Here is a 13,944-nt window from a genome sequence, read left to right as displayed (position 1 = left end):
GCCTGCTAATTTGGTCAATCATATCAACCTGCTATCTGAGTGAGTGTGGCTGGTTGACTTTTCCAAGATTGTAAAACTGTTTTTAAAATTGAGAGCTGAAACTTTTCTTTCAAAAAAGAAAAACAAATTGAGGCTGGAAAAATGACAGCCAATTTAGGACTTATGATGAAAGGTAATCAACCTGAAACGTTAACTCTGTTTCTTTCTCAACACAAATGTTGTCTGATCTGCTGAATGTTTCTAGCATTTTCTGTGACTTTTAGTAACATGCATCTTTATAATTCAGGAGAGGAATATATTATGCACTCTTATTCATAGTAATTAGACGTAATAATTTATTTTGTTTTATAGACTCACCATTCACATGGATGAAGAGCTTCGTGGTCTGGCATTCACTACTCTACAGGCTTTAATGGTTGACTTTCCAGACTGGAGGGAGGATGTTCTGTCAGGGTTTGTGTCATTCATTGTCCGAGAGGTGAATGATGTCCATCCAACACTCCTAGATAACTCTGTCAAGATGTTAGTGCAGTTAATAAACCATTGGAAACAAGCAGTTCAGTCTCACATGAAAGGTCATGATCTACAGGTAAAGACAACATTTATTGAATCTGCAATATAATTATTCATTACATTTCAACTACTAATTCATTTTTGTGATTTAACACTTCCTCCTCAGTCATTGATTTGTTTTGTTATCCACAGCGTGCTGTTCCCAATGGGGCTGCCCACACACTTCCACTGGAACGGAGCCCTTATTCCTCTGTCTTCCATGCAGTGGAAGGTTTTGCTTTAGTGGTTCTCTGCAGCTGTCGGCCAGCCACCAGGAGACTGGCTGTCAACATTCTGAGAGAAATTAGAACTTTGTTCACAGCTTTGGGCCTTTCAAAGGTTAGTGCTATGAATAGGTTTCTGTTTATTATTAAGGGTTGTGTGACACAGACTCGATTGGCTGAATGGCCTCCTTTTGTGCTGTACTATTCGATGATTCTATGCTGCTCATTATTAACCAATTTTAAAAAGTCTTGGCTAATATTTCTAATATAAGGGACCTATGCTTACTGACGTGTAGATCTTAGAAACAAGAGGTAGGTTTGATCAGCAACATTTAGAACAAAGATCATCCTTGGAGTGTTCTTTCAGAAATTGTACTTTACTGAAGGTACTTTGTTTGTTATTTAGGACTATAACTGTAGTAGGACTTTAAACTAAAAAGGTGGGGCGGGGTGGGGGTAAGGTGAGGGGAAATTTAGAAATCTAAAGAGAAAAGTCAAGGCAATGGAGCAGTGTAGTGATTTGGGTAAAAATAAGCAGAGTGCGACAGGAAGGGACAGAGCGTTTAACGGTAATAGTGCATCAGCGAATAAGGTGAAAGCAAGGAATAATGTTTAAAAAGTTAAAAATATGGCACGAGTAGAGATAAATAGGTTTGATCTAATAGCCATTACAGAGACATGTGTATGCGCCCGTAGGGGCCACACAAGTTCCGGGTTTAGGCATGCGAAGCACATGCGATAAAACCCGGAACTTGCAATCTGTCAAGAATCTACTTGACAGATCCTCCGCATTCCTGGGAAATGGGCCTCTGCGGGTGGAGCGTTGTGCTATTTGCTTAACTTCCGCCCGCTGAATGCCCGTGAAATTCTTACGCCAGGGCCGCCAGGTAAATGCGTAGATATTTTACAGGTCGGAGGCATCCGCCCGCGGGAAGGCTCTGATCGCAAATTTTGGGCCGTGGTTGCAAGGTTAGAAACTAAATATTCCAGGGTACTTGACGTTTCAAAAAGACAGGCAGAATGGAAAAGGAGGGGTGTAGCCCTGATAATAAAGGATGACATAAGGACAGTAGTGAGATAGGATCTTGGGTCAGAAGATCAGGAAGTAGAATCAGTATGGGTGGAGATAAGAAATAACAAGGGGCAGAAAACACTGGTGGGAGTAGTTTATAGGCCCCCTAACAGCAGCTATACCGTTGGATAGAGTATTAATCAACAAATAATAGGAGCTTGTACAAAGGTAATGCAATAATTGTGGGGGACTTTATAGACTGGGAAAATCAAATTGGCAAAGGTAATCTGGAGGACGAGTTCATGGAATGCATTCGAGACAGTTTCCTAGAACAGTATGTCATGGAACCAACCAGGGATCAGGCTATTTTAGATCTAGTATTGTGTAACAAGATAGGGTTAATTAGTAATCTTATAGTAACAGATCCTCTGGGGAAGATAGAATTTCACATTGGGTTTGAGAGTGAACTACTCGAGTCTGATTCTAGAGTCTTAAACTTAAATAAAGCCAATTACGTAGGTGTGGGGGCGAGTTGGCTAAGGGAAACTAGATTAAAAGGTATGACGGTAGATAAGCAATGGCAAACATTTAAAGAAATATTCCACAATTCTCAACGAATATACATTCCATTGAGAAATAAAAACTCCACGGGAAAAGTGAAACATCCGTGGCTAACTAAAGAAGTTAAGGATAGTATTAGATTTAAAGAAAAGACTTATAATGTTGCGAAGAATAGTAGTAAGCCTGAGGATTGGGAGAGCTTTAGAAACCAGCAAAGGATGACCAAAAAATTGATAAAAAGGGAGAAAATAGAATGAAAGTAAACTAGCAAGAAATATAAAAACCGATTGTAAGAGCTTCTACAAGTATATGAAAAGGAAGAGAGTAGCAAAAGTAAGCCTTGGTCCCTTAGCGGCTGAGACAGGAGAAATTATAATGGGGAATAAGGAAATGGCAGAGACTTTAAACAAATATTTTGTATCTGTCTTCACAGTAGAAGACACAAAAAGCATACCAAAAATAGTGAGGAACCAAGGTGCTAATGAGAGTGAGGAACTTAAGGTAATTAAGATCAGTAGAGAAAAAGTACTTGAGAAACTAATGGGACTAAAAGCCAACAAATCCCCTGGACCTGGTGGCCGACATCCTTGAGTTCTAAAAGAGGTGGCTACAGAGATAGTGGATGCATTGGTTGTGATCTTCTAAAATTCCCTAGATTCTAGAATGATCCCAGCAGATCGGATGGTAACAAATGTAACCCTGCTATTCAAGAAAGGAGAGCGAGAGAAAACAGGGAACTAAGGCCAATTAGCCTGACATCAGTTGTCAGGAAAATGCTGGAATCCATTATTAAGGAAGTGGTAACAGGGCATTTAGAAAAGCCATGGATTTATGAAAGGGAAATTGTGTTTAACAAATTTATTTGAGTTTTTTGAGGATGTAACTAGCAGGGTAGATAAAGGGTAACCAATGGATGTAGTATATTTGGATTTCCAAAAGGCATTCGATAAGGTGCCACATAAAAGGCCGTTATGCAAGATCAGGGTCCATGGGGTTTGGGAGTAATATATTAGAATGGATAGAGGATTGGTTAAAGGACAGAAAACAGAGAGTAGGGATAAAAGGGTCATTTTCAGGTTCTTGTAAGTTGCTGTGCGAAGAATGATTGTGAGCACCCATTAATTGTTCAATAGAAGAAAATCATCATTCTTTCTAAATTGATTTATTAAATGCCTTGTGTATTTTGTTAGAATTGCAATCTAACTTATTGCCGACATTCCTGCCAATGTGCCTTGTAGGCAACACTGCATACTTCATGTTTCTGCCCTGCTGTAGACTGAATCCATTTCTCAAACAGCATATTATACAAGTACAGATAAGAATTTTCCTTTTATTTCAGGGAGACGAAGAACTGGCAATTGATGTCATGGATCGATTAAGCCCTTCAATCTTGGAAAGCTTTATTCACCTCACTGGAGCGGACCAGGTAGAGCAGTGAGCAGGAACCGTTTGATACTTTACAGCCTGAAGACCATTGTAGTATTGACAATTTTGAGAATATTAACATATGTTTTGTGAACCTCATTTATATATTCAGAAATTATTACTCAGTGGTCACAACATTGGTCATGTTTTCAAAGGTGCATAACAAGTTACAAACACCCTCCTAGACCTGGAATAAGATCTACCGAAACAAAATAATAGATCCCATAACTGATAGCCCTATATCTTGGGAACAGAGTTTGTGAGGTGGCCCATATTATTAACGGAATAGCTATTGTTATTAGCAACAGTCTACAAATTCAGTATTTTTCCTCCTGGAGGTAAAGGATGAGGCAACATAGGTATGCAATGCATTAAAGGTCTTATCCAATACACCATGTAAGACATGGGCCCAGAAATTTGGGTCGGAGGCTTCCCGCGGGTGCAAGCCTCCGACCTGCACTTACCTAGCGCGCTGGCCGTTGTGCTGTGGGCCCACGTGAGATTCCGATCCTGGGTCTCCTCCAACTGCTGGCGCGCAGTGCTTGCGTATCCCAGGGGCGCAATTAGTTAGAAGCATCCCCTGGGATCACGTGGGCCATGGGGAGCCAATCGTAGCAGGGAATCTCTATTCATAGATTTGACAGGAAGACCTGTCAAATCTATCAATAGAGTTCAGCCCCAAAACATAACTAAAACTTCAAATAAATTTTTTTTTTAATCACATTTTTAAAATAACTATAAATTACATAAAATAACTATTAAACAATAATTTAAATTTTTGAAAAAATTAATTACAGTTTTTAACGGGGCTAAAAATAAACTTACCTTTCTTTAAAGTATTTAAAAGTAATAAACCTGTGGAAAAAATGTTTTAATTTTACTTAATTCACCACTTACCTTGTTAAAAGCAGGCCTTGCAACTGCTTTTTAAAAGCATAGCTGCTGGAGACTTACCCTCCCGGAGAAATCTGCAAAAAAAACGGAAGTTCCAGGCGTACGCGCTGCCTCTCCGGCGCACACGTTCGACCTGTGAACCCCTTCCTTTAAGGGAACGGAAGTTCCGGTTTCCCGCGCATGCGCAGTGCATGCACGAAACCGGCACTTTTGTTGGGCCTACACGTGAGTACCCAGCGCGTACTCACCCGTGGGGACCCAAATTTCTGGCCCATGGATTCATATTCGTGATGCCACACACTGCATGCTACCGACTTGTGCCATGCTGCGTGGGGAGGTCAGATGCTCCCTACAGGGAGGTCAGATGCTCCCTACAGGGAGGGATGAAAAACTGAACAGAGCCCTATGTTCCTATTTGAGCTGCTCTTGTGTACCTTTTGAGTTGCCTTAGATTAGTAAAAGCAGACTTTTGAAAGTAGATCGTCTGTCTAGCCTCTTGGCCAACGATCATAAGTAGCCTCTGGAGACCAAAGAGTGTTAAGGGGAGTGGGGGGTGAAAGTAGGTACAGGGAGCACTTCTAGACTTCAAATAGGACTAGAATTCCATTTTTTTGACCAGCTGAAAACATTGCATCTCATTCATGCCTGTCTTGTAAACTTGTTCCTTTATTTGAGAAACAAACTGTGTACATTTCGATGTAATCAGCTCACTATTGCACCTGCTGCTACATGTGGCCTGTGAAAATTATATGAAGTTTTTAACTTCGTAAAGTTAAATTTTAGTTGAAATCATTTTTTTTATTTTGGCAAGTTTTTTGGAATGTAAGATTTTTTAATTCAGAATTTCAGAAGGCAAAGATGCAATTAGTGCTATACTAGTAATATTATTGAAGAACATCAGCTAATTTCTCCAAAGAACTTGCCCTAACTTGTCTCTGCAATCTTCTCCAGCTCTCCATCATTTCCCCAATAACCCGTTCCTCTGACGTCTGTTGTTCCACTGGTTCAGCTGGAAACTAAAGATTTCATGACACTACCTGATGAACCGGAAGAGTTTTCTCAATGTCCTAGTCAACATTCCTCCCTCAAAAAAATCCCCCAACAAAACTAATCCTCCATCTTACTGCTGTTTATGGGATGAGGCTGTGTAAAATGGCTGACCCTGATATTTTTCTTCTGCTCTGTGCCAAAGATCATGGGGGGAAAATTCGGTATCGCCCCGTTTGAGACGCAATTATCGGCCGGGCGCAAAGTTTAGCGCCTGGCGCAAATTATCGCCTCCGAATGCAAACTTGGCTTCTATCGCCCCTGGAGGTGATTGGAGCACTAAATCAGGCGCTACACACCTCTCTTAAGGCGCTAATGCCGAGGGGCGAGGCGCTAACTCAGAGCGCTGGCGAAGCTCGTGACGTCAGTCAGCAATGGAACACAGACACACTGGTGCCGGCCAGTTCTTGGAGAGGCTCGATCTTGCTCTCCATCCACACCCTGCTCATTGCAGCCTTGAATCTCGGCCTGGAGAGACCTGTACATCAGTTTGCTGGAAAGAACAATGGAGAGGCCCAGGGAAAGAGCTGAGAGTGCAGCCCCCATAGTCTCTTCTAAATCAATGCAAGGAAGGTCAAATCAAAATGATTCTGCAAAGTGCTGCTCAGTACCCAAAACTCCTTCACACAGTGTTGAATCTCTCCAGAAGTCTCTCTCTCAATGCGTGGTGCAAAAATGTCACCGACAAAAAAAGGCAGGAAGCAGTCTCCTTTAAGTAGCGCTCCCCCAGTCCCTTCCCGACTGCAAAGCGTTCCCCGCAACCTGTTGTTGCTAGCGGTAGGCGGAAAGGCGGGGGGGGGCGCCACTCAATATCCGGTCTGGGGCGCTACCGGGGCGTTGCACGCTCGACTGACGTCACGCTCTGCGGGTGCAGGAGATCGTGGCGGTAGTGTTTAGCGCCGCCGCAAAATGTCTGGTCAATTTCATGAGCGGCGTAAAAATTGCAGCGCCCGGGCGCTATCTATAAGTGGGTCCTTGCTTCCTATGAGCTGAAGTGTGACTTTACAGGCATGATATCTAGTATCATGGTGTTGCCTATATCTTTTATGATTGCAATGGTCCGCGGAGTGCGACAAAAACACATCCACGTGAACAGCGAAACAGTGACATAAGATAGAACTGGTAAGCTGAGAGAGCTGGCTCAAGTCATCTCTCTGCCTTGGCATGGAGCTATGCATCACTGCTCCTTTTCTATCTCTCTCCCCACTGCCCTTCCTTCCCCCCCCCCCCCAGCCTCTGAGACATCCTGTGGGACCTCTCCTACCATTTAAGACTGAGATGAGGAGAAATTTCTTCACTGAGGATTGTGAATCTTTGGAATTCTCTACCCCAAAGGGCTGTGGATGCTGAAGCGTTGAGTATATTCAAGGCTGAGATAGATAGATTTTTGGACTCGGGGGGAATCAAGGGATATGGAGATCGGGCGGGAAAGTGGAGGTGAGGTCAAATATCAACCATGATCTTATTGAATGGCGGAGCAGGCTCGAGGGGCCTTATGACCTACTCCTGCTCCTACTTGTTATGTTCTTATGGACAACAGAGTTACTTGCATTCAAGTCTTTCATCTAATCCCAGAGAAAAGGAATCAAAATGTTATTTACACAAACAGATACAACTGTCAATCACAGTGGGGTTCACAGGCATATGATGGCCTTCCAGACCCTTGCCTCCAGCCAAACAAGGTAACAACCAAACAATCTTCCAGAGTCAGTGAACTACTGATTATTCACAGACGTTATCATGATGTGCTTCTGGTGAGATCAACTCTAATGGCTTTGCAATTAAAAAATATTAGTACATCAAAGCCATTTGGAGGAGGCATCTATCTGCCTGTAAATGCATCAACTGTGGAACACCATTTCCAATCACACAGGAGTTGTGTATTACAACCAATTCCACAATGTTATGACAGATTTAAAGTGACCAACCAACCCTCATATGAAAAAATATCAACTATCTTATGATTTGAAATGTGATTAAATTGTCAATTTATCACTTAATAAAATGGCTGCCTCCTTTTTAACATAAATTACTACACCTCAAAAGTAACTCCCTGTTTGTGAAGGATACAAATGCAAATATTATTTGTTGGCTCTATATCAGTGGTCCTGTTTTATTTATGAAACATTAGCTCATTTAACATTACTGTATCTTAGTTTACACCATTTGAGTAGCTGAAACACGCAGAGCAGTAAACTCTCAGGTTCAGTATCCATTCTACCTGAAGTTAACTGATCCCAACCTGGATGGCAGTAGGCTCCCTAGGAGGAAAAAGAATCACCTAAGATTTTTGCTCTTGATTGTTATCCAGTGACACCCTCACCCCACTGAAAGTAAAATACATGTGTGTAGACACCATGTGAGGACAGGATCACACTCAGCTGTGATCTCTCACAATTCAATAGCCTGATGACACACATGAATAAAGACTTATTGTATGAGGTAACTAGTGTTGATGAAATCATACCCCAGCAAGGAGTCAACATCTTCACGAGGGGAGGAAAGGAAACCTGTTGGTATGTTTAGGAGTTAGAGATTTGTTCTTATAATGCCGAATGCAGCTATGTATTGAATATAACTTCCTAAAGTGATGTATATTAAAAAACTGCTAATTTTAAAACATTTTTTGCCCTTAAATCAGACGAACTTGTTGTATTGCCCCAGTGGGATAGACCTCCAGACACTTGCAGAATGGAGTTCCTCTCCCATCAGTCATCAGTTTGATGTGGTCAGTCCATCACACATTTGGATATTTGCACATGTGACACAGGGTCTGGATCCCTGGGTGATCAGCCTTTCAAGCTTCCTCAAGCAAGAAAATTTGCCCAAACACTGTCCATCAGCACTGAGTTATGCATGGATGTTTTCATATACTCGTCTACAGATGCTTTCCCCACAAGTGGACATAAAGTAAGTCCTTCTGAACTAATTGTTAAATTCATTGCTGACCATGACTCTGGTCTCTTATCAGTTAGTAATGGACATGAGTGATCCGTTTTCTCCATCTTTTGATTCATTAGATTAGTTAATTTAAAATCCAAGTTATAAACGGTGAATTATTGTTGATCAATACTGGTTGTGAACCTCTTACAGTGATAATTGTTTGAAGTGCGGGTCCATATATCAAGTACCTGAAAACATTAACTTAGCCACAACATATGTTTGCTCCTCTATTTGTAAATTGTCCTGGAGGTGCTTATAATGTTCAAATATTATTTTATTAATTTTATATAAGTACTTAATCTTTACAGTGTTGTAATTTATTTTTCAACATTCCCAAAAATTTGAGCACTTGTAATTTTGAGTACTTTTTAAAAATTAATGTTTTTATTCTAAACCTACTCTCTTTCCATACAGTAGTCCTATAAATGCCAAAAAGGTGAGCACCACAATTGGCAACGATTCGTACATTGGGCTTTGGAGAAACTACCTTATTCTTTGCTGCAGTGCAGCAACATGTAACATGGCTACTTCAGGGTCAGTGCGGTGCTCCCCTCCTGAGACGCTGGCGTCTACTCCTGATAGTGGATATAGTCTGGATTCTAAGGTTAGTACATCTTTATTGTTCAAAGAATATTAAAAGAAATTCTTTTGAGTGGAATGGAGGGAGGGAAAATCAATTCTTGCATTGTTTCCTTGTTCTCTGTAAAAGCAATTTATATATGTGAACTAACTGGTTAGTATTTCAAAGCATTTACAGGTAGAGCAGAAAAAAATGTTTGCATTCTGCAGATGACTTTTGGAACATTTTATCCTTTCACTGTCCATTATGCATGCTGAAAAAATCTTCTAATGGCACTAATGTTCCATTTGTTGTAAAGTTGCATTTATTTTATCTTGAGGATCAGTCTTCCATACACTGGTTACTCATGCAAGCAAATTATCTTCAAAAGTACTCCCACATCCACTGTATGGCTTCGTTGTAGTAAGTAGCTACCTCCCTGTGAAAACCAATGTCCAATAACTGTTCGGCATTTGTGTTCTCTGCATCTAAAAACCTCAGAGAATGTTCCCCTGACATTGATCAAAAAATGTTTCCTGTCCTACAAGCAAAGCACATTTGAACAGTGAGTGGTAACATGCCCAATGTTCCTCCTTGAGCATCGTTCCTGTAAAGAGGTCTCTGAAATTGTTTTGAATTCCATTGGATTGGCTTGCCCTGCCTGCTGCTGCTGGCAAATCATCATCGCCATCACCTACAGCTTCAATGTATTGAAGACAGCTGTGATTTTGGTGTGGTGGTAAAGGAGCCAAGGCATGCTTTCCAGTTTAAGCTCACTAAAACATCTTCACTCTCCAGTGTCTAATGGACCCAAGCCTAGGCTTAAAGTCAGTTAACTAAACCAGTGTAGATTCCACTCTTTGGCCGCGATCTTACCTCTGGAGTTTCAGTCCCACCCCCTGCAATGTATGACGGCCAATTAAGGGAAAGCCGGTGACAGATGACGTCAGCATGTGACGCTTCATCTGTTGAAAAACTTTTGACAGATGAATTGTCAGCGTTTGACAGCTTTTGAGAAGCTGTCAAACACTGACAATCTCTGTTCTAAGTTGAGCCCTTGCACAGAAGGCTCACCAAGACACCTCTCCTCAGCAGAAAGCAGATGGCTGCTGCATCTGAGAATGCAGCAGCCATTCTGTCATCTCTGCCGTTGAGATGAGGCACCTCCGGATCCTCAAAGGTTGAAGCCTGCAGAAAGAAACAAAGGTAAGGAAACTTTTTCCAACACTTTACACTTACCTCTCATACTTACCTGTCCACACTTGCACCCATCACTCACCTCTACAGCTGACATTTCGACCCCTCTCACCCCCGCAAACCCGTGAGGTTCGCAGCCGTCGGGAAGCCCGCAATTGCAGGCGTAAAGCCTCAAAACTGCTTGTTAACTACCTGTTAACAGGCAGTTAATTGGCTCTAAACCCCTTCCCGCCTCGAGGAGACGGGTCCTTGCGCGAGTTGGGCACCCGCCTCCCGGGAAGATGGTTCGGAGATGGGTTGGGAGCGGGGTTGGGACCCGCTCCCAATTTTTCCCATTTTCCCAGCAGTCCCGCCTCCTCAGGGCTGGTAAAATCCAGCCCTTTGTTTTAGTTCTTGACAGCCCCAGCGGCTTCAATTCCATCCAGGTCTACAATTCAACAGCAACAACTTGTATTTATATAGCACCTTTAACGTAGTAACATGTTCCAAGGCGCTTCACAGGAGTATTAAAAGACCCAAAATTTGACACCGAGCCACATAAGGAGAGATTAGGGCAGGTGACCAAAAGCTTGGTCAAAGAGGTAGGTTTTAAGGAGCACCTAAAGGAGGAAAGAGAGGTAGTGAGGTGGAGAGATTTAGGCAGGGAATTCCAGAGCTTAGGGCCCAGGCAACAGAAGGCACGGCCACCAATGGTGGAGCGATTTATAATCAGAGATGCTCAAGAGGGCAGAATTAGAGGAGCGCAGATATCTCGGCGGCGGGGGGGGATTGTTGGACTGAAGGAGATTAGAGATAGGGAGGGGCGAGGCCATGGAGGGATTTGAAAACGAGGATGAAAATTTTGAATTCGAGGCATTGATAATTCCAAAATTATCTGGTAATTGTGTACCCCAACCAAACCCAACTCACCCAGGATTCTAAGGTAAGTGTGTCTTTATTGTTCAAAGAAAATTTGATTGTTCACCAACGCTTCAATTTTAAAATTCTGATCCTCATGTTCAAATCTATCCATGGCCTCGCTTCTCCAAATCTATGTAACGTCCACCAGCCCTACAACCATCCGAGAACTCTGCATTCCTCGAACTCTGGATGCTTGTGCATTCCCCCACTTCCTTTGCCCCACCATTGACGGCTGTGCCTTCAGCCGCCTGGGCCTTAAGCTCTGGAATTCCCTCCCTAAACCTTTCTGCCTCTCTCTCCTGCTTTAAAACCCTCCTTAACACTTACCTCTTTGACCAAGCTTTTAGTCACCTGTCCTAAAATTTCCTTCTTTGGCTCGGTTTCAATTTGTGTCTTATTATGCCCCATTGGGACGGTTTCCTACATTGAAGGCACTATATAAATGCAAGTAGTTGTTAGCCAGATTTGCCTTTATTGGGCGTATATGATCCTGACAGAGAAGCCATCATGAAAACCTTTATCTCCCCATGTCTTTAGGGTTCCTCTGGAGAGAATGATGGATATTGGAGCTCCTGCTTCCTCAAAAAGCAAGCAGCAAAGAAGGAATATTAGTCACTGTAGAAATTATGTTTTTTCTATTTTGCCATTCACAAAGATAGTCAAGAAAGGCGGGAGAGAGAAAATAGGGAGCTATAGGCCAGTTAGCCTGACAGTAGTAGGGAAAGTGTCAGAATCTATTATTAAGGATGTGGAACAGGGCACTTGGAAAATCACAATATAATTTTTTTTATTTGTTCCTGGGATGTAGGCATCTCTGGCAAAGCCAGCATTTATTGCCCATCTCTATTTGCCCTGAAGGTGGTGGTGAGCCACCTTCTTGAACCGCTGCAATCCGTGTGGTGAAGGAACTCCCAATAGTGCTGTTAGGGAGGGGGGTTCCAGGATCTTGACCCAGCGACGATGAAGGAACAGCAATATATTTCCAACTCAGGATGGTGTGCAACTTGGAGGTAGTGGTGTTTCCATGCACCTGCTGCCCTTGTCCTTTTAGGTGGTAGAGGTCATGGGTTTGGGAGGTGCTGTCGAAGAAGTATTGGCAAGTTGCTGCAATGCATCTTGTAGATGGTGTACACTGTAGCCATGTTGCGCCGGTGGTGGAGGAAGTGAATGTTTAAGGTGGTAGATGAGTTGCCAATCGCTGCGAGTTACTGCAGTGCATCTTGTAGATGGTTTTATGAAAGGGACATCATGTTTGACAAATCTAGTAGAGCTTTTTGAGGGTGTAACTAGCAGGGTAAATGAGGGGGAACCAGTAGATGTAATGGCCCTGAATTTGCGGTCGGTATGACGGCGTACTCTGAGTACGCTGTCATATTGCCTTTGAAATTGACCATAATTTCGCATGCATGTGCTGAATCCCGAACTTGCAATCTGTCAAGTTCCAAATAGACAAATAATCCGCTGTGACTTTCAAGTCCTCATTGATATGATGTGCAGGCGAAAAGTTGGGCTAATTGCCCACCTACTGCACAACAATTATGCTGGTGCAAAAAGGTACAGGAGCCTGTTTGCACAGCATAAGGGGAGGGGGGATAAGGAAATTGTATAATTAAAAACGAACACTTAAAAGAACCTACCAGGCAGCTGTAAAGGCTCGATTTGAGGGATGAGATCGTCTCAATCTTTTTTAATCTTGCAGAGTCTCCCAGTAAATAACCGTACTTACTCCAAAGTAGTCCCTGTGCTTTTTAAAGCCAAGTACTGTACTCACACTGTTTAATTTACAAGTTGTAACTGCATAATAATACACGGGGCTTTCTATGTTTCCTGATTGGCTAGTGAAAGGAGTACCGTCCCACGTGATCCCAGGTACGCTTACACACAATGGTGCGCCCCTGGGATCCATGGGCCACTAGGCTGCACGCAACTCCGCAGCGTTTCAAAGCAAGTTTTCACTTGGGGCTTCGCACGAGGTAAGTGCGGATTTCGTTCAGAGGTCGGCAGCGTACTCCTGAGCTGCGCCGCCGCCGGCAATTTTAGGGTCAATATATTTGGATCTTCAGAAAGTATTCGATAAGTTGCCACACAAGAGGTTGTTGTACAGTATTAGGGCTCATGGGATTGAGGGTAATATATTAAAATGAATTGGGGATTGGTTAACGGACAGAAAAGAGAGTAGGAATAAACAGGTCACTTTTGGGATGACAGGATGTAACTAGTGGAGTGCAGCAAGGATCAGTACTTAGGCCTCAGCTTTTACAATCTACATCAGTAACTTGAATGAAGGGACCGAGTGTAATATAACCAAGTTTGCTGACAATAGAAAGCTCGGTGGGAAAGCTGTGAGGAGGACGTAAAGAGATTGCAAAGGGATATAGACCGATTAAGTAATTGGGCAAATAGGTAGTGGATGGAGTATAATGTGGGGAAGTGTGAAATTATCCACTTTAGCAGGAAGAATGGATAAGTAGAACATTTTTTAAAAGGTGAGAGACTAGTAAACGTTGGTATTCAGAGGGATTTGGGGGTCCTTGTACACGAATGAAAGAAAGTTAACATGCAGATAAAGCAAGCAATTAGGGAGGCAAATGGTATGTTAGCCTTTATTGCAAGGGGTTGGAGTATATGAG

General features: G+C 42.5%; 1 protein-coding gene across 9 annotated transcripts in view; it reads left to right on the top strand.

The window, feature by feature from the left end:
• Positions 1 to 13,944, top strand: part of fryl (furry homolog, like) — a 599,764-nt gene that overhangs the window by 393,644 nt on the left and 192,176 nt on the right. For all 9 annotated transcript variants that reach the window (XM_085969926.1, XM_085969925.1, XM_085969924.1 and 6 more), the window contains 5 exons: positions 352 to 589; positions 706 to 891; positions 3,689 to 3,775; positions 8,357 to 8,625; positions 9,073 to 9,262. In XM_085969926.1, the coding sequence (XP_085826052.1) occupies positions 352 to 589; positions 706 to 891; positions 3,689 to 3,775; positions 8,357 to 8,625; positions 9,073 to 9,262 (970 nt within the window). The remainder of the gene's footprint in view (positions 1 to 351; positions 590 to 705; positions 892 to 3,688; positions 3,776 to 8,356; positions 8,626 to 9,072; positions 9,263 to 13,944) is intronic.

Source organism: Somniosus microcephalus, chromosome 2 (assembly GCF_052327205.1).
Source record: "Somniosus microcephalus isolate GS21.2 chromosome 2, FLI_Smic_1.0, whole genome shotgun sequence".
In the NCBI taxonomy this organism is placed as follows: Eukaryota; Metazoa; Chordata; class Chondrichthyes; order Squaliformes; family Somniosidae; genus Somniosus; species Somniosus microcephalus.
Note: the sequence above shows the minus strand (reverse complement) of the source record. Positions and strands in the feature narration are given on the sequence as shown.